The 22371-nt window shown below is 36.2% G+C and overlaps 1 protein-coding gene across 1 annotated transcript in view; it reads right to left on the reverse strand.

The window, feature by feature from the left end:
* Window positions 1-1306: 1306 nt before the first annotated feature.
* ME2 (malic enzyme 2) overlaps window positions 1307-22371 on the reverse strand; it is a 41555-nt gene continuing 20490 nt past the window's right edge. Inside the window, exons 5-16 of the mRNA XM_084888935.1 lie at window positions 21890-21965; window positions 20575-20736; window positions 20146-20249; window positions 17572-17681; window positions 17375-17472; window positions 16971-17084; window positions 12396-12510; window positions 11046-11188; window positions 7804-7906; window positions 4815-4885; window positions 4061-4159; window positions 1307-1550 (exon numbers count right to left, since the gene is read on the reverse strand). Of these exons, the coding sequence (XP_084745061.1) occupies window positions 1383-1550; window positions 4061-4159; window positions 4815-4885; window positions 7804-7906; window positions 11046-11188; window positions 12396-12510; window positions 16971-17084; window positions 17375-17472; window positions 17572-17681; window positions 20146-20249; window positions 20575-20736; window positions 21890-21965 (1363 nt within the window). The 3' untranslated portion in view covers window positions 1307-1382. The remainder of the gene's footprint in view (window positions 1551-4060; window positions 4160-4814; window positions 4886-7803; window positions 7907-11045; window positions 11189-12395; window positions 12511-16970; window positions 17085-17374; window positions 17473-17571; window positions 17682-20145; window positions 20250-20574; window positions 20737-21889; window positions 21966-22371) is intronic.

A 22371-nucleotide genomic window follows, 5' to 3' on the forward strand; every position in this document is an offset into this window, starting at 1 on the left:
CTAGTCAATTATTATCCATTTTACTGGGTTGAAAATGAACTATTAAAAATGGTCTGAACACCTACCTTATTTATCCCACTTAGCTCTAAATTAATTTTGATGGCTTCAAAAAGTTAAATTCATTTTTAATGGAGAAAGAATTGTCACTAATGATACTCAAAGGAATATCTTGTAGGAATATTCCAAAGTTATCTCAAGTAGAGGAGTATGACTTCTTCAGTTAAATATGACTCATTTAGGTGTGAAACATCTAATTTGTTAAAAGTCATGATGTTAATAATAATTTATGCAGCCTATACCCCTCTCCTTAGAATCATCTAGAAATTAAGATGATGAAAATGTTTTTCATAATAAGCAAAGCTGAATTTCTATCTGAGCAATAAAATAGCATAATTGAAGCAATTAAATTGAAGTTATTTCCTTTATTAAATAAAAAAAGTTACACTATGATTTTTATATACTGTTGAAAACAATGACTTTTTAAATTAAATGTTTTAATGTTGACATTATTACAGGCTCAATGACTATTTTTTTATTTGTCTAAAAGCAGCAGTAGTTTCCCATTTCTCTCTTACAATGTTATAGTTAAGCCTTAATTTAGTTTTAGGAAATAAATAATAGGGTATATTTTACATATTTTTCTAGCTTTATATACTGGAAAGAAATTTCAGAGCATGAAGAAGAAATAAAAACATTTTAGATAGACAATTTGTCCTTAGAATTTGGTTAAATTTGGCCTTTTCCTCATACTGTGTGCTCATCTCCACAGAAGTCAGTTAGTATATTAGTAGCCCTCAAGAGCTCAGTGAGAAATTATTACCTACGAGAGGCCAGGTGCACGAATTCGTGCACAGGTGGGGTCCCTTGGCCTGGCCAGTGATCAGATTGTAGGAGGTTGGCCAGAGGGAAGAGTCATGGGAGGTTGGCTGTGAGAGCGCACTGACCACCCGGGGGCAGCTTCTGTGTTGAGCATATACCCCTGGTGGTCAGTGCATGGCATAGCAACTGGTTGACTGGTTGTTGAGTCGCTTAGGATTTTATATATATAGATCATAGTATATAGCAAATACTTGGGCAAGTGTGATCAAGAGCAGAGGTGAAGACATTTAAAAAACATTTTTAACATCTCTTTGATGTCGTATGAACTACAAATCAGAATGAAAGCATTATGACTATTTGGTGGCAGGGTGCCAGTGGGCATTAACAATGTAGTCGACACATCTACCCACACAGAAGTGTAGATTTATGGGAAAAATAAGTCTGGCAAAGCAGTGGGGGACAATGAAAACACAGAAAAAAAACCCCACAGATTTGAGAACATTATATTTTTGTCTGGAAAGAGGGGTTCCCTGAAGCACAGAAAGTATTATTGGTGGGCACTTCTATTCCGATGGCGCGGGAGGGCTTATTCCAGATTCTGGCCATTCATACATATCTGGCAGCATGGATTCATAGTCACTTCGCCATATTCTTTCTCTAACATACTGGGCCTTGTTCTCAGGTTCTGGGTATCGAAAAGCCATTTTATTAGCATACAGGTATTCTGTAACCTGAAAAGTAAATAAGAATATATAACAGAAATAACCAGTGAGGAATCTTACTTACAAACAATTTTAAATATCTAGGAAAATAATAAGAGACATGCCACATTTAGGTGAAGAAAACAACAGAATTATATTGAAAGACTTAAACCCAAAAAACCTTGAGTGGAGAGATACTAAATGGGGATGAGTTAAAACTGACTCAATTTTACCTATTTAACTTATAAATATGACATAGTTGAATACATAGCTGTAAGTTTTTTTTTAAACTCAAAGAACTGATATAAAAATTCATCAAAAAGAATAAACAGTTGAGAACAGACAATACTGAAAAACCATAATGACAGAAAATATATAGTATCAAATAATATACTTTATACATAATATAATATTGATAATTAAAACAGTGCATAATGATAGATAAATATGATCAGGAACAGATTCCCAGTAACAGATTAAAAATTTTTATGCTAATAAAAGCATTCTCTATCAACTGGTGGCAAAACAACTGGTTACCTACTCAGAAGGAAAAGTTTCTGTGTCTCACAACATACACTAAAATAAACCTGTGTGATTAAGAAGTTTTATGTTATTAGAAAACACAGGTAGATATTTATATAATTTTGGAGTAGAAGAAGGCATTAACACTCACAAAAGATGAAAAACAATCTATAAATTAATATAATTTCATGAAAAAGCTTTTGGAAAATGGTACATAAAACAATTCTAAGTTTAGAATAATTGACAATGGGACAGTACCTGCACCACAGCAAACAGAAGGATTGCTATCCGATCTAATAAAGAGGGGATATGCTAATTGACTGTCACACCCTCACAAAGATGGCGGCACCCACAGCCAATAAGGAGGGAATATGCTATTGACCTCCATGCCCCCAAAGATGGCGGCACCCACAGCCACAAAATGGCAGCTCCCAGTTCCTTCAGCTCTGTCAGAGAGGCAGGCCCATGGCATGGCCACGCCTACCCCCAGGCAGGCCTGGCCCTGCTGCACACCTGCCTCCGGAGTCTCCCAGTCCCCTCAGTCCCCCAGCTTCTCAGGGCCAGCCCAAGGCACAGCAAGCCTCGGATGACAGCTGCTCAGCCAACACCCAAGGCGTAGGCAAGCCTCGGATGGCAGCTGTCTAGCCGATGCCTGAGACACAGGCAAGCCTCAGATGGCAGCTGTCTAGCCGATGCCTGAGATGGTGGCTTCCTGGCCGCCCAGGGCCACCCAAGGCTCTGCTAACTAGGGCAGGCTGAGGCTTGTGCTGCCAGCAGTGGCAGCAGCAGAGGTGTAATGGGGGTGTCACCTTCCCCTGATTGCGGGGTCACCTCCCACCCCTGAGGGCTCCCAGACTGTGAAAGGGGGCAGGCAGGATGAATTTTCATGCAGCGGGCCTCTAGTCCTATATAATAAAGAGCTAATATGCTAATTAGAACAAATAACAGAATGACCATCCAGAAGACCTTTCGGATGAAGCCAGGGCTGGGAGGGCTAGCCAGGGCAGTTGGGACTGCGAGGGCTGAGCCCCTTGCCTGAATTTTGTGCATCCGGCCTCTAGTCCTTAATAAAAGCTCTCATGAGTCAGTATCAGAAAGTGAAAAGAGCTGCCTGGTGTGGCTCAGTGGTGAGGGTAGACCTAAGAACCAGGAGGTATGATTTCATTCCTGGTCAGGGCAGGTGCTTGGGTTTTGGGCTTGAGGTGTGCAGGAGGTAGCCAATCAATGATTCTCTCCCCCTTCCTTCCTCTCTAAATCAATAAAAAAAATTATTTTTTTAAAGTAGAAAGACATATAACATACAAACAAGCACAGGCCATGAATAGGCATTTCACAAAAAACTATGATTGCTCAATAAACACAAAATATTCTTCAATCTAATAATAAAATAAGTGCTTTAAATAAAAATAAGATAATTTGCATCTATTAAATATATAAGATTTAAATAATAATTCTAAGTATGGACAAAGGTGTGGGAAAACAAATACACTCATATACTATGTAAATCAGTATTTTTTTCTGAAGAAATACTTGGCAATATGAATCAGTAGTCTTAGCATATTAACATCATTCATCCTTATAATTAGAAATTTATCTTAAGGAAAAATAATAAAAAATGCACATAAAGACTTATTTCTACCAAAATGAAAAACACTTAAATGTCCAAGTAGAAATGGTTAAACTAATTATGACATAATAACAAAGAAAGAATTATTATTGATTTACATGGGAAAAAACTCATGATACATTAAGTGGGAAAAAGTGAGTGACAACCTAATTATAAAATTAAGTATTGGTGACTGGGCATGTGTGTGCTTATGTATGTATGAGTTTGGGAAGAAAAAAGATTAGAAGGCAACAAACCCAAAATAATAATGTGGATTATATTCTGGTAGAATACGGGTGAACTAAAATTTCTTCTTTGCACTCTCTAAATGTTTCAAACTTTTCTCTAATAAACTTGTGTTACATAAGAAAATTCTATTAAAATTTGTGAAGAGGTATAAACTATTACTTACTTTAATAGCAATGTTAATGGAAACTTCCTGAATAGTGGAAAAAGGGGGATAAAGTCTCCCTTGAGCTAGCTCTTTATCCGTCAATTGACTTGTCAGTGCCTAAAGAGAAAAACAGAACTTTACGTTTGTTTGTTTAAATAACACAGAATAATAAATACCTAATGAAACATAGAAAGGGTTGAGGAACAGAAATACAGATAATATAATTCTATTTCTAGCAGGAATACACTTAAACTACTGCAGAAATTAAAACTGTTCACTACTAAACAATAAAGAAATAACCAGATTTAAAGACTTATTAATATGTTCTACTTAACATACAGAGTTTGGCATAATTACAACAGCTACTATGAAAATAGACATAAATATCTGTATTAATGTGAATTCTTCAAAACTCATACTGCCAAGTTTGGTGTTGCATTATTCCAAATAAATCTGTAACTGTCATTAAAAATTCATAAAGAGTTATATTTTATCTATGCTGTCACAATGTTACTTTCAGATACATAAAATACAGGTATAGTAGATGTGTTTAAATATGAAAGGATTCATAACTTACCATCACACATTTGAAAAATCATGCTACAATAAAAATAATTTTATGCAAAAGTAGACGGGCAAATCAAAAGAGCAATGGATAAGTAACTTCCTTTACATTCATAAGGTAGATTTAACCCATTCTCTTTTTCTTTCTGCTTTTAATCTTCATAATTCATCCTTTATAAAATAACTAAACAATATTAAAAATAATTACCTTTGCAGCTTCTAGGAAAACATGGTCACTAATATGCCGGGTGTGACAGAGGATAACAGCTAAAGCCACTCCTAGAATACAGTTAAAAGTTTATTTAGTAAGGCCACTTTTCAAATTGTGAAAGGAGCCAAATAAATTCCCACATTTAGAGCAAGTGAATAGCAAGCCATTCCCTCTGAATACCGCCCTCCAGAAAAACCCCAAGCAGCCAAGAAAAACACACAGAAATCTGAGAGTTATAATCCAATGATCTTTATCAACCACTGCAATTCTTATTTATAGAAAAAATATTTTAAAAACTATCAAATAGCTTTCCCCAATACTGTTTTTATATTTACCAAAATTACAAATGCATACAATTTATTGACACTTGTTACAAAAAAACACTATTCCCACACACCTCTAACCCTCCATTTCTTGCTCTACCGAGACTACTTGCAATTCTTTTAGCTGATTGTTTCAATATTCATTTCTCTCACTCTTAAACAGCTTGCTTATAGTTCTGACTTCTGAGTTTTAAATATCACTGACTCCTTCCTGTGGGAAATAAGTAGTTAGCTTTCTGTCACATTTCCAGCCTTTTCTCTTCTTCTCATCATTTGGAATGAATGAACATTTAGTGTCTATCATGACTTCATAAATGCTATTCACAGCTGAGCATGACTACTTTTCCTCTTCTGTATAACTTTGTTTTCCCTAAAGTTACTATCCTATTTTTTTTCTTGACTTTAGTGGTGTTTTTTTTTTTAGAATTTGAAATAATTTCATGCCAAAACATTCATTCATTTGTTTAAATTTTCTTCTAGTATTTCAGCTACCTCATGTAGTCTCAAATTTCATCCTTTAGATTAAATCTGATCTGGCTGCAATCCGTTAGATATGGAGTCGTCAGGCTGGAAAATCCCTCTATCATCGGGATTCCCTTTGCTTCTAAGTTGAGTTTATTTCCTAAATACCACTTCTTCCTAGTTTTTTGTTACTACCTCTTATTGATAGGATATATTCTCCTGTAGTTTTCTGAAAAACAGTGCATGGGAGGTTTATTTTTTGAAATCTTACATTCCTCAACCACCTTTTTCTTTTTCTTCATTTTTCTTTTCCTACTTTACATTTTGATAGTCTGAGTTTAGAACTGTAGTTTAGAAATAAGCTTCCCATATTATTGGTGATGATCCAGTGCCAATGTGATTCCAGATACTTTTTTAGTGATTATCTTTTTACTTCCTCTCTTGGAAGTATGTAGGATATTTTTGTGTGTAGCTAATGTTCTGTAATTTCAGGATATGCCCTGAGGTGCATCATTTTCACTGAGGTGTTGGCATTCAGTGGGAAGGCCCTTTGTATCTGGGAAACTTGAGCCTTTCCGTTTGGGAAATGTTCATAAAGCTTTGGATAATGCCCTTCCACCCATGTTCCTGTGCTCTCTTCCTGAAATTCCTATTTTCTGCTATCGTATCTCCTGGACCAGTCCTCTAATCCTCTCCTCTATTGCTATCTCTGTTTTTTGCTCTATTTCTAGGTGACTTCCTCAGCTTTTTCACCTAGTCCTCTGCTTCTACAATTTTCATTTTCAAGACTTTATTTTTGTTTTCTAATTTTAAAAAATAAGTCTTATTTCAGAGATGCAATCATTTGTCACCATGATTATATTGATAGTTTTTAATGCTCCTTCTTCCCACATAGGACTAGTAATCTTAAAAAAAAAAAAAAAGAAAAAAATATATATACACACACTAATAAAAGAGAAAAATGCTAATCAACCATATCTTCGCTATGCCAACAGCCAATCAGAGCAAGTATGAAAATTAACTCACCAAATATGACGGTTAATTTGCATATGCTGAGGGAGGGAGGAATGAAGACTGAAGACAGCTTAGAAGGAAGAGGGTGGAAAAGCAGAAAGCAAGGTGGCTGCCAAAGGGAAAGTGTGGGCTGGGTGGGCAGCAGCAGCGGCAGCAGTGCACATGACCAAGTGGCCGCTTACAGTAATATTCCTGCAAATGGGCTCCTAGTACGTGTGTGTGTGTGTGTGTGTGTGTGTGTGTGTGTATGTATGTATGTATGTATGTATGTATGGGAACCAGCAGTCCTGGATTGTGAGAGGGATGTCCGAATGCCCATTTAGACCCGATCCCACAGTTTAACATCCCTCGTGAGGTCCCAGATTGGAGAGGGTGCAGGCTGGGCTGAGGGACACCCCCTAACCCGTGCATGAATTTCGTGCACCGGGCCTCTAGTATATATATTTGTGTGTGTGTGTGTGTGTGTGTGTGTGTGTGTGTATTATTGATTTCATAGAGAGGAAAGGATAGGGAGAGAGAGATAGAAACATGATGAGAATCACTGACTGGTTGCCTCCTGCATGCCCTGACTGGGAACTGAACCATGACCTCCGGGATCATAGGTCAATGCTCAACCACTGAGCCACACAAGCCAGGCAGTAATCTTTAACTGTTTCTCATATGCAAGGGTTCAGAACTAAAAATGATTGGTAGCTATAAACACAAGGATGGGGCCTGCCAACTCTGATTACCTCTATGATCTGGCTTTTAATCTCCCACTTTCTAGCACCTCTGTCCTCAACTATGTCTGTTGTCTCAAAGTCTAGAAATTTTGTTTTAAATTATTCAAAGATTGCCCCAATAGAATGGGGAGGACAGGAAGATCAAATGGTTACTAGCTTCCTTATTTTAATCCACTCTCTGAATACAAGAATAAAATAATTTCGCATACTCACAACTGTAATTGTTGAATTATTTTTCTGTATTACAACTGTAAATCTACTTTTGCCAACCCCTGTATGAATAAATACATTTTCAGAGGAAATAGAGCAAGTTGGATCTGATAAATTTCTTGAGTTTCCCTGTGCATTCATACAAAAAATCCTGTAAATTTCATTGTTCATCTTAATCTTAAATTCTACAGAATTTCTGAAGTATTTATGTGTCATTAATTATTACTCTAAGACGTAAATAATGGTGACATTTACCTGGAAAAATATACGCATTGTTGCCTTGGCCTGGCGTGAACACTCGCCCATCACTTAGTTTCACCGGCTCAAAAGGACTGCCACTGGCAAACAAACACCTTCCCTGTGAAGAAATGAAATGGCCTTGATTTTGTTACTTTATGTGGCTTAGGAAATAGAGGTAAACTCAAACAAGATTAAATCCTATGGTGTGTGTGTGTGTATGTGTGTGTGTGTATATATATATATATATATATATATATATATATATATATATAAAATTATCCTGTCACTTAATTTTTATTGGAATAAAGTGTGTTTTATGTATACATTCTAAAGTTGAAAAATGTCCATTAATAACTTTCCAAAAACCTTACACCTTCCTTTTCCTTTAAAAAATTTTAAAGATGTAGATGACCAATAAATACTATCCCAAAATATTAAAGATTGATGTAAACATGTGTGAATGAAGGGGGAAACATCAAAAATTAAACTGCTACCATTTACTGTACATCTGCTGTCTCGGTACCAGGGGCTCTCTGTGTTAACCCAGTGAACTTAACCTGCATGGAAACCTTAGAGGTTATCATTATCTTGATTTCATTGATAGAATGAGAAAACTAAGGCTTAGATATTTCCAAGTACTTGTTAAAACAAGCATGTCAAACTTGTGCGCGGCCCAGCCAATAAATGGTAGGTAAGAAACATTTTAATAAAAATTTTGTAACTTAATTTTTACAATATCCTGTTATACATAATTATTAATATCGAACTACAATGTTTGCTAATGACTGATTACTATAACTGTGTTGTATTCATTTCTCTTATGTGCCTTATATGCAGGCGCACCATTCTCTCCACTAATACTAACAGCAAATATTTTAGCAGTCGATGGCCACATCATTAGCCTTGTACTGACTTGTTTGGTGTGCGCAACAGTAAATATATCATTTTCAGGACAAGAAAAGTAGGTTTATTTGTCTTATCCTTATTAATTTGTGTAATTACTCAGTGTCTGGTAAGTTAATGTTCAAGAAAGAATATTAATTTTTAATAAAATGTTCTATTATTTTATGTTAATGATTACTCATTTATTTCAGCCTTTTGTATTCAACATATCTCTATAGAAATACGCCAACGTTTCTATGAAAATTAAAGCTTTTGTTTTTTTTGTGGTCCACATAGACTTAAACCTTGTTTATTTGGCCCGTGTTAGCCTTTGAATTTGACATGCTTGCTATAAAATGTCACATATCGTAACTGTAGCAGTTAAACGGGAATCCAGATATTTAAAATGTCGAAGCCCATGGTCTCTTTCTGTTACACCATAATGCCCTCTAGTGAGGCAGCGATACAACCACAGTATCAATCCCAGAAAAAAAATGGCATGTTGCCTTGTTAAAAAAAAAAAAAAAAAGTCTCTAAATTTGTCATAATCATCCATTTTAGTACTATACTATATAATAAAAGGCTAATATGCAAACTCTCACCTTGACTGGGAGTTCGACTGGAATTTTGACCAGGGGGGCAAGCTGGCCGGCCAACAGCCCACAGCCTCTCCCCCTGGCCGACCCACCCCTGATCACCCCATCTCCCTATCGGGGGCAGGGTAGTCTGGCAAACTTTCCATGTCCTCTCCCCCTGCAGACCAAGCCAGATCAGCTTGATCATAGCAGGCCAGCTGGACTCTACCTGTGCACAAATTTGTGCACAGGGCTTCTAGTGTTTTATAATAGCATATAGCAAATGTTACTGGTATAATCTGTATTTCTAAGAAAAGTAAATGCCTGTGAAATTGAAGAGTATCTAAACATGATTTATAAAATGAAGTCCTTTATATATAAAACACCCCTAACAAATATCACCACACCCACCTTTCCCTGACAAAAAAATAAGACAAAGCAAAAAATGATAATAGCCAACACAACAATAGCTGCCCAGTGTGAATGAATCAAAATTATACTTATTATTTTTGTCAGATCAACAAAAAATATATTTTTGGTATGCTGCAGACTTTTAGTAATTAGTTTATATGTGCCATGATACTAAAAAAAATGCTATTTTGTGCACTGGGCCTCAAGTGTGTATAATAATAAATATTATGGGGGCACCATTAATTTTAATAGTTTCATGAAGTAGATTATACAAATAGTACTTTATGGGGAATGTGTTAAATTCACATGATACCAGTAAATTTGGAGATTTAGAAAGACCTTGGGAAAGTTCTCTAGAATGGTGAGATTCTGCAGCAGTTCATCTTCTCCAAACCATCTGTTCTTCCCCCATCATATTCTACCTATTACTTAAAAAGCCAGATCTAAATGATAACAGAACTGTCATTCTGAGGCCCAAGTTGGCCTATTCTCTATTCTACAAGAAACTGCTGCTTTTCCACTAAAAATCAAGGGTGTTAAAGTAACACTAAGACATCTCTCCATTGAAAACAAAGGAACTAAAAAAATTTTTAAAATATATTTTTATTGATTTTTTACAGAGAGGAAGAGAGAGGGATAGAGAGTTAGAAACTTCGATGAGAGATATCGATCAACTGCCTCCTGCACACCCCCCACTGGGGACGCGCCTGCAACCAAGGTACATGCCCCTGACTGGAATCGAACCTGGGACCTTTCAGTCCGCAGGCCGATGCTCTATCCACTGAGCCAAACCAGTTTCGGCGGAACTAAAAATTTAAGAGGTGACTGCAAATACATAAATATGTCATTATTTTATGTAACAGTAAGAAATTATATAAAATTAAACTATGATGCAATGCTTTTAAAAATAATTTTTAAAAAAGATATAGCAGTTTCAAAGTTATAAATATTGTGAAAAATGTTTTATCTCATCTGGCTGGTGGATGAACATCGACCTATGAGCCAGGAGGTTATAGTTCAATTTCTGGTCAGGGCAACATGGCCGGGTTGCAGGCTCATGGGTGCATGCAGGAGGCAGCCTATCAATGATTCTCTCTCATCAATGATGTTTTTATCTCTCTCTCCCTCTCCCTTCCTCTCTGAAATCAATAAAAATATATTTTTAAAAATGTAAAATAGCTCAAAAGGCATAAAGGTATTAAAAAATAGAATTATGAGGTAATTACTTTCCAGAATTGTTACAAGCAATAATTAATATCAGAATTTGATGATCCATGGACGTATGTTGTAATTTCCAGAGTAATCATGAAAATTATGCAAGAGTGTGTAACCAACAGGGTAACAGAGGGAAAATAAGACATAACTAATTCATTAAATTATTATTAATACCTCTGTAAGTGTATATGCTTCTTCAGCTGTACACTCAGCCATTGTTGTAGGATTACTTAATGCAAAGATTATAGGCCTTTCGTTGATTTCAGCCATGGTTGTGATTACACCAGGAGTGAAAAGCCGGCCAGCTCCTGAAACTCCTGAAATAAATAAGGGGAAAAACAGACAACTTCATTACAAGTAAAATAAAGCAATTATTAAAAAAAAATATTTTTATTGATTTCAGAGAGAGGAAGGGAGGGTGAGAGATAGAAACATCAATGATGAGTGAGATTCATTGATTGGCTGCCTCCTGCATGTCCCACACTGGGGATTGAGCCCACAACCCGGGCACATGATCTCCGGTTCACAGTTCCATGCTCAACTGCTAAGCCACACTGGCTGAGCTAAAAACAATTCTTATAAACAGCATTTCTACAACAGGTTTAACATAACAAAAGCAAAGGTGAATTCTTGCTACAAAGATAGATTTTGCATTGCTGAAATAAAATTATACGAATACAATTTCAAATCTGAAAAGAAAAACAATAAAATGCTAAGTTTTCATTTAAATATTTATTATCCACCCCAGACAAAATAAATTGTGTGTGTGTGTGTGTGTGAAGTATAAGATTATCTCCATCACTATGTCTAATTAAAAATTGCTACAACATGGATGAACCTTGAGGATAATATGCTAAGTGAAATAAACCAGTTACAAAAAGACACACTGAATGATTTCACTCATATGAGTTCTAATCAATGAAGAAACTAAAAAAGACATACTTTTCCTGTCCATAGACACTTACTGTTTGTGACTATTTTACTATTTAGCATTCAATAGGACTCGTACATGAAACAGTTACAATTAAAAGAAAATGATAGATTCAAAATCTTATAGCTACATTGGAAAGAAAATAGCTCCCCTTTTAAAGACTGTTACATTTTCTGCTGTGAACTTAATGCCATGTTGTCATAGTCTCATGTCAGCTATGCAATGCCTGACTCAAAAGGTACCAAATGCTTTCAGTTTTGTTGCCAATGATAATCTTGGACTCTGCATAGGATTTTCTTGGTACAGTGTGTCAAATGACCTGGTTCTTTTTAAGTTTTGAGCCCAACAGTCATACCAACTCTAAAAATAAAGTGTGATAAATCCCACAGCTTCTACACTTAAAAATACAAGCAATATATAATACATTAACTGAACTTTCATTACACACTGTAATCGAAAAGCTATTATGAAAAATATCATATATGTAGAAAGCTAGGTAAAATCTACCATTTCTTTTTTAGTAATCCTGCATGTAAGTTATGATTGGCAAGATACAGTTAAGTAAGAGAATAATCTGCAAAAACTTTACTTACCAATTATAACTGAAGGTTTAAGTATCTTTACTGCATCTTCAAAAGTATCAGGTATGCTCTCTGGGGCTGAGTGTGCAAATGATTCCTGATGACACTCTATTTTAGCTTTCCGCCCCTGAATTATTACATAAAAATACAGTGTTTTTGGTAAATGCTTATTGAGGATTAAGTGAAAAGACATCATTATGAGTCAGATATTGCTTCTACAATAGGAATGTATTTTCATTTACTTTTCTCTTCAACCCATATCTTCTAATTCTATCTTCATAGTGTCCATAAACCCAAATACAAAACATAAATCAAATATCCTTATAACCAGAAACAGTAATCCCTCTCAACAACTCATTTACTCTGTGAAGTCCTCCTAAATTCAATATGTTACAAGTCCTACAATCCCTTTTCTGGGTTAGATGCAGTTTGAAATTTAGAATTTCTCATATTTTAGAAACATAATATGTCAATCAATATATAAAATATTACAAATGCCTCCCAAGGGGTACTCCACAACTGAACAAAATTTATGAAGTCACACCATGCCCTAACCGGTGTGGTTTCGCAGGTTAGACTCCCAGTCAAGGGCATATATAATATATAGGTTACAGGTTCAATTCCTATCCCTGGTCAGGGCAGTATGGGAGAACACCAATCCATGTCTCTCAGATCAATGTTTTGCTCTCTGTCTCTCTTTCTCCGGCTCCCTTCCTTCTATCCCCTCTAAAAGTCAATGGAAAAAATATCCTCACTCCTTGGGCGAGGATTAAAAAAGAAAAGTCACGCCAAGCACAAAAGGTGAAGACTACAAATGCCTCTCTGGTTTTGTTACCAGAGAAGTTCAGGTCAGTCAGATGTTACTAACTGGATGCAGAGCTTTTATAATTTCAAAATTGTACCTGGACTCCTAAGACTTCAGAAACAAGAGGAACAGAGACTTCTGGTTCAAGATGGCTGACTGAAGAAACATGCTTTACTCCCCAAGTCCTCAGTTAAAACCCTTAGTAGTGTCAAATTCTTAGCAGTGCCACAAAGCCAGGAGAGGCACCAGTGACAAATGAAAACAATGAAATGTTTCTCAAGATTTAAAGCAGGCAAAGCATGGATGGAAATCTAACCAGGCTGAGAAATCTGTACCTTGACTTTGGCAAAAGAGAAGACATTTGGCAAATGTTTCATCAGAGCTCCAGAATAACCCAGATAAAAACCAGCAGGGCTGGGACCATCTACACAGCACCGCCAGTTGGCTGGGAAGTGAACGGAAGGGCTGAGATACAGCCTCACCAGGTGGAGGTCTACTATGCAGTGTCTGTCTCCGGGAGAAACACAGCTCTCCACTACAGTGCTTCAACAGGACAGTCTCAAAAAGAAGGGCAGCGTTAGGGCCACCAGGAGAGACTGGAAGTCTAAAATCATTAGGGCAAGCTACATAACAGACTAAAAGGAAAATACAGATGAACCTGCAGATGAACAAGAAGGGGCTTCTCACTGTGCTAACCAATACTATATGCATTCGAGAGCTGACTTATCCTAATATATAAAGAGCCAGGGTCCGTAACGTACAAAACGACTGAATGCCAGACTGCGCGCATAGCAGGCTTGGGTGGGTGGGGACTGGCGAGTGGGCTGAACTGCTGACCTCTCAGTCCCTCCTGGGTTGCGGGTGCTGTGGTAATTCCGCACTGACTGCTGCCACCAAGGAGTGTGATGTGATTTGTTGGGGGGGAGGGCCCCCCACCATCACTCCATAAACACCCCGAAGAGGGAGGCGCCAGGCCACCGGCCAGGGGACTCTGTGATTGCCCCAAAGAGGGAGGCCTAGGCTACCCGGCCGGTAGTGGTGGGCGGAGCCTCCCTCTGCAGGGCGATCAATCAAGGGGCTCTGGACTGCGAGAGGGTGTAGGCCAGGCTGAAGGATCCCCCCACCCCCTGAATGCACGAATTTCAGGCACTGGGCCTCTAGTCTATATATAAAGGCTAATATGCCAAGTGCCTGTCCCAGTAATGACGTCACGGAGCAACACCTAGCTTCCTCTCTTAGCAACTAGCCTCCTTTGCAGTTCTTTAGCCCAGGAACACAACTCGCTTTATAGCCAGGTGCAAACATTTCACACTTTAACCAAATGTCTGTGAAGCATTTCCCCATGCCTCATCTCATTTGATCCTCACAGAAGTCCTGAAGTAGGTAGGTAGGAGACTTGGTGGAATCCTATTTTCATTAGCCAGAAAATGGGGATTTAGAAAGTTTACAAACTTGACCTAACTGAAAAGAAGAAATGGTGGACCTTGAAAATGATTTCAGGTTTTCTCACTGCACAGAATATAATCAAACACTGCTGCAGTTAAATATTTTACCCTTTGTTCTCCCTGCATGATCTACAATAACAACCTGCTTTGTGTTGATATTTACTGCTGTGTTGCTGACAATTACCTGAATGAGAAGTTGGGGTGCTTCACTGGGCTGGAAAAAGTTTAGCTACATCAGAAAGCAAGTCTAATTAAGCAAGTTTATTCTATAACTATAAAAGGATAAGTTGACTTGCACATGTGCAATACATATAAAGTTCTCACTGGTGCCAATCACACTACCGTGTTTCAACCTGTCATTGTCAATTGTGAATTTATTATAGAGAAAGGACAAATAGCAATATTAAAATATTTCCTCTAATAAATTTTCTTTCAACATGGGCCACTAGTTACAAATGATAATCACATTTGTGAAAACCAACATCACAAAAAGAAATACCCATCTACTGTGTACCAGTAAAACTACATATCCTCCCAACAGCTTTCCAAAAGTATGTCTTATAATCCTTGCATCTTATATACAAGCTAACATAGCAGTTAGTTTACTAGAGGGAACTTAGTTGAATGGCTAAGAGCCCAGGCTTCATAGGCTACTTGGGTACGAATCCTAATTCCATCACTTATAAGCTGATGTCCTTGAAAAAGTCATCTGACCTTTCTAACCCTCAGTTTCCTCATTTGTAAAATTCCACAGGTTTGTTTTTTTTGTTAATTCTCACTGGAGGATATTTCCCCATTGATTTCTAAAGAGACTAAAAGGGAGGGGGAGAGACAGAGAGAAACATCAATGTTGCCACCCACATGTACCCTGAAAAAGGCCATGGATTGAGCTTGCAACCGAGGTACATGCCTTTCACTGGAAACAAACCAGGGATCCTTCAGTCAATGAGCCAATGTTCTATCCACTGAGCCAAATTGGTTAGGGCAGTGTTTTTTTTTGTTTGTTTGTTTTGTTTTTTTTAAATATATAGTTTTATTCATTTCAGAGAGGAAGAGAAGGGGAGAGATAGAAACATCAATGATGAGAGAGAATAATCAATCGCCCACAGCCCCCACTGGGGATTGAGCCGCAACTGGGCAGGTGCCCTGACCAGGAATCTAGCCATGATGTCCTGGTTCATAGGTTGATGCTCAACCACTGAGCCTCATAGGCTGGGCTCCGCACGGTTGTTGAGATTAAATAAAATAACAAATGTAAAGTTTTAGCACAATGTCTGGTATATTTTTAAACAACTATTATTTTATTATGTATAATTAAACCACTCAAAATTTTTTACTCACACACTTTTTTATTTTATCTTTTGATAAAATGTACTAATAGAATATTGGTACTAGTTAAGAAGATTACAGAATTAGAGCAAAGTACATTGAGATAAGTTTGCTCCAAAGATGTAAGTGACAAGTAACTGCTATATCATTATACAAGGCAAAAGTACAATACTGTGTAGGGATAGGTTCTATTATGATATAGTTTACCTACATTTCAATGTGTTATAAGCAATAAGGCATTTCTTAAGCTAATAAAATGACAATCAACGCTAGGAAGGCAGGCATGTCAAAGGACACTAAATCAATCTCAGATAGAAGCTCTTTATTATCCATGAACTGGCCTTAAGAATATATATGCCTTGCCCTGGCTGAGGAGGCAAGTGGTTAGACTATCATCCTGACATACCAAAATTATGTGCAGGTTGGATCCCCAGTCAGGGTACATACAAGAAACAACCAATGAATACATTAATAAGTGGAACAACAACTTGATGCCCCCCTTCTAAAATCAATTAAAAATTACTTTTCTTTAGGTAGTAAAAAAAAAATGTGCCTTTTTCTGGGGAGAGGGTCCATATATTTCTATTAGATTGCTAAGGGGATTATGATCACCAAAGGGTTAATGAATTTTGATCAAATATCAGATGTCCTGCTAACAATTTAATTAGAATAGTCTGAGTTCCAATTAAAAACCTAGTCTTAGAAGGGTTCAGTACAATATTATTTGCATGATTATTTGATCTCTTAAGAGTCTGGAAATCGAGGAAGGAGTAAGTCTGATGCTAACACAGACACTATGATCTGAATACAAAGCAAGAGTCTTTATAAAAGACAAAAGTTTTAGACTGGAGGATTTCTGTTGAGGACATACTGTAAGATCCCCAATTAGTACAATTTGGATAGTTGAGTGAGATATAAATTTTAAAAAATTGATAATGTTTTAAAAATCAAACTAAAAATATCATTATAACAACATTGTTTTGCTTCTCCAAGTTTTAGATACCTTACCTTAATTAATAAACCAAACTTGTCAAACATCCAAATTTTCTTTTGTGCCTCTTCTTCTGAGATGCCACTTTCTACCATAGCCATAACTATAAGATTTGCAATTCCAAGAGCAGCCTGTCAAACAGAACAAAAATTCAAAAAGTAAACACGAGAATATGATGCAATGCTTGAATAATAATGCTCTGTTATGAGGAATATTTGATTTATTCTTCCCTTATAAATCACACACAAGCTGATTCTTCATGATAGTCTCTAAACATATTTTAAATTACCTACTTTACAACAGAAAATTTGAATTACAAAGATCTCCTTATCTACCTCAAAATTATAAGTTCATTATGCTCCATTTTCCAATCTAAAGATGAGTGTTGGTTTTAAATTTAAAATAGCTTATAGAAACTTACCTCTCCTGCTCCAAGAAATAAGATTTTGTGTTCTGAGAGTGATTTACCAACAACTTTTTGTGCTGCAAGAAGACCTGCGAGAGCTACTGAAGCTGTCCCTACAAGAAAAATAAAGATTTTTAAAAATAAAAAAGTGGTCATATAAAAAGAGTTTAAGAAATAGAAATTAAAATCCTGAAGTTCTTTTTTTGCTTTACCTTGAATATCATCATTGAAGGTACAGTATTTTTCTCGATATTTTCTCAAGAACCTGAATGCATTATGATTTCCAAAGTCTTCAAACTGAATAAGAGTGTTCCGTCCATACCTAAAAAACAGCAAAACCCATAATGGTTGTGTTGAAAAGCCACTACTAAACAGCTTTCCTGTCTAATCTTCCTTGTAATAGCATTACAAAATATGTTGTTAGTTCATTAAGGCCATGTGGCAATTTTCAGAGTCTGTGAAAGATTAGACTCAAAATGTAGAAATCTATTCCTCATTAAAGAAATTTCCAGGGTGCTTAGAATGAATGTAGTACCAGGGATATGGGATATCAATCTACATAAACTATTTCCAGGTGCCTATATGGGTGGCCAGCACATAAATGCACCAAATAACTTCTTTAAAAAAAGGAGATTTTGTTTCTGAATCTCAAATGTGTAATATTAGCTATGTATACTCATTACATTAATGTTAAATAGCAACACAGGAAGTATATACATAAAAGGTTAAAAAATAATCGAGAAGATTAAATGAAATAACAAATGTAAAGTTTTAGCACAATGCTATATTTAAACAACGATTATTTTAAATTATGTATAATTGAAGCACGCAAGATTAAGAGGCTACTATAGCATGAGTCCATGAGCATTCAGAAAAAGACGTCAATCATCTTGGTGAAATGGGACAATAAGGGAAGGTTTAAAAAGGAGTTGGGACTTTATGTAGGCCCTGAAAGAACAAAAAGTCAAAAGGAAGGAAGAAAAGTAAGATATATTTTGGTGACTAAATTTTCAACAGTTTGGCTTTCTATGAAAAGATAAGGGAGAAATTGGTTAAGGTGAGTTGGGCCAGATAAAGGAGGATCTTGCATGGCAATTAGAGAATGGGGACTTCATTCTGTATCTGGTGCAGAATCAGGGCAGGCTTTAGATAAGGAGAGACTTCATGTGCAACTCCCTTTAGGAATGACACACCTGCCATTAATGTGGAGCACAGACTGGTGTGGGGAGGAATGAGAAAGAGAGGAGAAGGAGCTAGAAGGCTGCTCTAGCATGAGGACCAAAACCATAGGAAGTAAGAAGGACGATTATGAGACATTAGAATAAACCAACAGAACTTGATGATGAGGCCAACTGGGAAGTAAGGAGGAAGTTTGTTAAAATACCAAGGCAACCTGAATCACTGAGAAGATATCATTTGACTACCTAAGATAGAAAAGCAGAGGAGATGGCAATTTCTAAGTAATGAAAAGTTTAGTTTTTTTAGATGTGTCAACTTTGACTGAAAAATTTTAAAATTTTAAATATCTTCTATGTGCCAGTAATTTAAAAGACAGGGCAGGGCTAGGTCATAAATGTAAAGAGTTTGAAATTTGTTATAAAAGTAGAGTTTAGACTTTACCCTATGTCAATAGAAAACCAATTTTAGAGATTTCAAGCAAAAGAATGACATAATGAAGTACATGTTTTTAAAAAATGTAATCTGGTGGTAACGTGGCAAAGAGCTGGAAAGGAGAGAAATTGGACAATGGTTTAGAAAAACCAGGAAGAGAGATGAGAATCTGCAGAAAGGCTATAGCAATGGGAGAGGAGATCTATTTCTGAGGCATTTGAGTGGTACCACCGACTGGATTTGAGGATTGGAGGAGAAGAGTCAAAGATAACACCAAGTTTAAAGGTTTGGCAATAGGGTGAAGGTTACTGCCATTAATAGAGGCTGAATACACAGAAGATAATAAGCACTTTGGAATGGGAAGGAGTTGTTTTGGACAGGAATATGAAACAACAGACTGTCTGAATGGAGAATTCCAGGTGTTCACATGTAATAAAAATGAGCAAGACCTAATGAAGATAACTAAAGAAAGAAAAAGGTGGGTGAAAGACCAAGTCAGGAAAATCTTGGTAGTCAAGGGACAAGGGAATTTCGAGGATTGAAAAACCTGGTGAGATGCTGCAGACAGATGGAGAGAAGAGGACCAAATGGTCAGGGAATTTAAAACATGAAAGTGGTACAAGAGTTTCACCAGAATGGGAAGAGGAGTGTGATGCCAAGAGCTGAAAGAACTCGACAGTGAGGTTCTGATAGGAGTAGTGAGTGCAGATTTCCCTCAAGGTGTCGGACAACTTGCCCTGGCCGATGTCGCTGAGTGGTTAGAATACTGGCCTGCACAATGAAGGGTCATGGGTTCGATTCCAGTCAAGGGATCATACCTGAATTGTAGGTTCAATCTCAGGCCCAGCTGGAGCCGTTTATGTGTCTCTCTCACACCAATGTTTCTCTCTCTCTCATCTGTTTTCCCCTCCTTCCCTCTCTTCCACTCTCTAAAAATTAATGGGAAAATATTCTCAAGTGAGGAATAACAACAACAAAAAAATATATTGGACAACTCAGGGAAAGCAAGGCAGAGTAGGTAGGTTATCACCATGTATCAGCACATCTGATCAGCAGGAAAGAACCAAAGTTCTCAAAATTTAATCTCCTACCTATCTTTATGAGGTGAACAAAACAAGCTAATTTCTTTTTTCTTTAATTAAAGATGCTTTTATATACTCAAACTTAAAAAATACCTGTCAGTAATGGCCTTCATAAATTCATCAATCAGGTCATCATAACGTTGTGATCGATCTCGTTTCTGATATAAGCCCATGTAAAATGGGTCTTTTAATAGTGCCTATAAAATAGACCAAATGTAAAAATAAAATTATTTTTGTTACATAACCAGTTTAAACATATTTTTTAAAACAATAATCGCAAAATAAATTATTAATATAGTTTCTTAAACCTTACTGCCCTGCCCTATTCAAGACACTTTTAATAGGCTAATTTATTATTATTTGTATAGATATTAAAGGCGGAGTTTGAGACAAAGACTAACATCTAGTCACAAAATTTCCCTTCATATATTATCTTCAAAAGAGGGATGTAATAAAAAATATTTTTTAATATAGAAGGAGGGTAGGGCAGGAGGGAGAAGTGGGGGAAATGGTTTTACTCACTGGATTATCAGTTCCTACATCAATGCACACAGGCAGGCACTTGTCAGGCCGAATCCCTGCACAAGCTGTATACAAGCAAAGTTTTCCTACTGGAATTCCCATTCCATAGACGCCCAGATCGCCAAGACCCAGAATTCTCTCACCATCAGTCACCACAACAGCCTTAATTACAAAAAAAAGAATAATAATTAATTAAAAGTGGTAAAAAAAAAAAAGGGGGGGGGGGAGGGGATATTAAAGAAAAACATTTTAAAAAGATTTTCTTGATATTTTTACACTCACTTTAAAAAAAAAAAAATTGCTTCTTGACTATCTTCCAAAGGAAACCAACCAAACATACTTAAAGTTCTAGTATTTCTAGAACGTAGATGTCAAAAAAGAGCACTAACTAGATTTGACTTCCTATCTTTGGTTTAGGAACATAATGCTTCTTGACTGGAAGATCAACTAAATGCCTCACAAAGACTACACAGGGAAAGCGAACAAACTTCTGATAAAGAGATTAACCATAACAGAAAAATTAGAGTTTAGAAATAAACAACATGCTACTCCAACAAAATAATCTAGGCCAAACAAGAAAAAACTTGGCAATGATGAAAGAGAAAAAGATCTAAAATAAAAAATATACCTACCTACAAGATTTTAAGATAATACAGTAAATTTAATGATCTGACCAAATTTACTTTAGATCATAGAACTAAGGATTATTCATCAAATATCATTTTGGTGAAGAAAAAGTAATAAAGACAAGTATGATTACTGCATGTAGTAAATTTCTAAAACCTAACAGAAGATCTAAATCATTAAATTTTATTATTTTATGAAAGGCAGCCAGATTGATCAATACATTTGCTAAATTTGAAACTTTAAGAGTTTTATATTTGCTTAAAGATCTAAATCTACCTTAGATTTAGAAGAAAAAAGACCTAATGAATCCTCCCCACTACCCACCAAATAAAAGTTTTATATTATTTTAATAATATGGTATGATTACTTGGTTGATATTAAATAAAATAGGAAACATTAGTACTAACTGAAATAGAAAAGAAATAAAGAGAAGGCAGGAGACACCAGTGATATTGACAGTGAGCAAGCTCACCTTGTGTACTAGCTCCAATTTCTTTCCCAAAGTCCAAGTTTATACCAGTTACCCATTTTGTAGCTATTATTATCATGATCTCCTCAGAGCACTAAATCTGCATTTTATAAGTACAAAATAAATCAGAGCAACAATGAAAAACTGTTCTTGGAAATTTAGAGGTAAGTTACAAGGAAAGAAATAGCATTGTGAAAAGGAAGGTTGTGCTATTAGTACCTTAACATGATTTTCTGGCCAGTTATCCACAATTGATCTAACATGACCTCTGTCTGAGATTGAAATAAATAATCCCCTGCAACAGAACAAAAACACCTTTGCATTTCACAACAGTTTTTTGTTTTTTTTCTAAGTCTTTGTTCATAACTGGAATATTTAGGTATTTTAATAAAACATCAAGACACAGTATAATTTCCAATCAGATTTAACTAAATCACACTGGTTTATTTTCAAACATTTGTAACTACTTCAAACTGTAATTACATTGCTCACATAGTGGTTGCCACAAAGATTATTATTAAATGATGTGATCATTTTACTCAAGAAGAAATGCATCCACGTATCATTTTCAAATAAAACCAATATACCTCCAGTAAAAAGCAATATAAAAATAAGCAAATGGAGAAGAGCATAATATATTACTGTTAAAACTCACTGAACTGAAAAAAATTGAGATGTGAAGGAACAGGAAGGAAGAGAAG

The sequence above is a fragment of the Pipistrellus hanaki genome (assembly GCF_964339955.1).
Source record: "Pipistrellus hanaki genome assembly, chromosome: 6".
Lineage (NCBI taxonomy): Eukaryota > Metazoa > Chordata > Mammalia > Chiroptera > Vespertilionidae > Pipistrellus > Pipistrellus hanaki.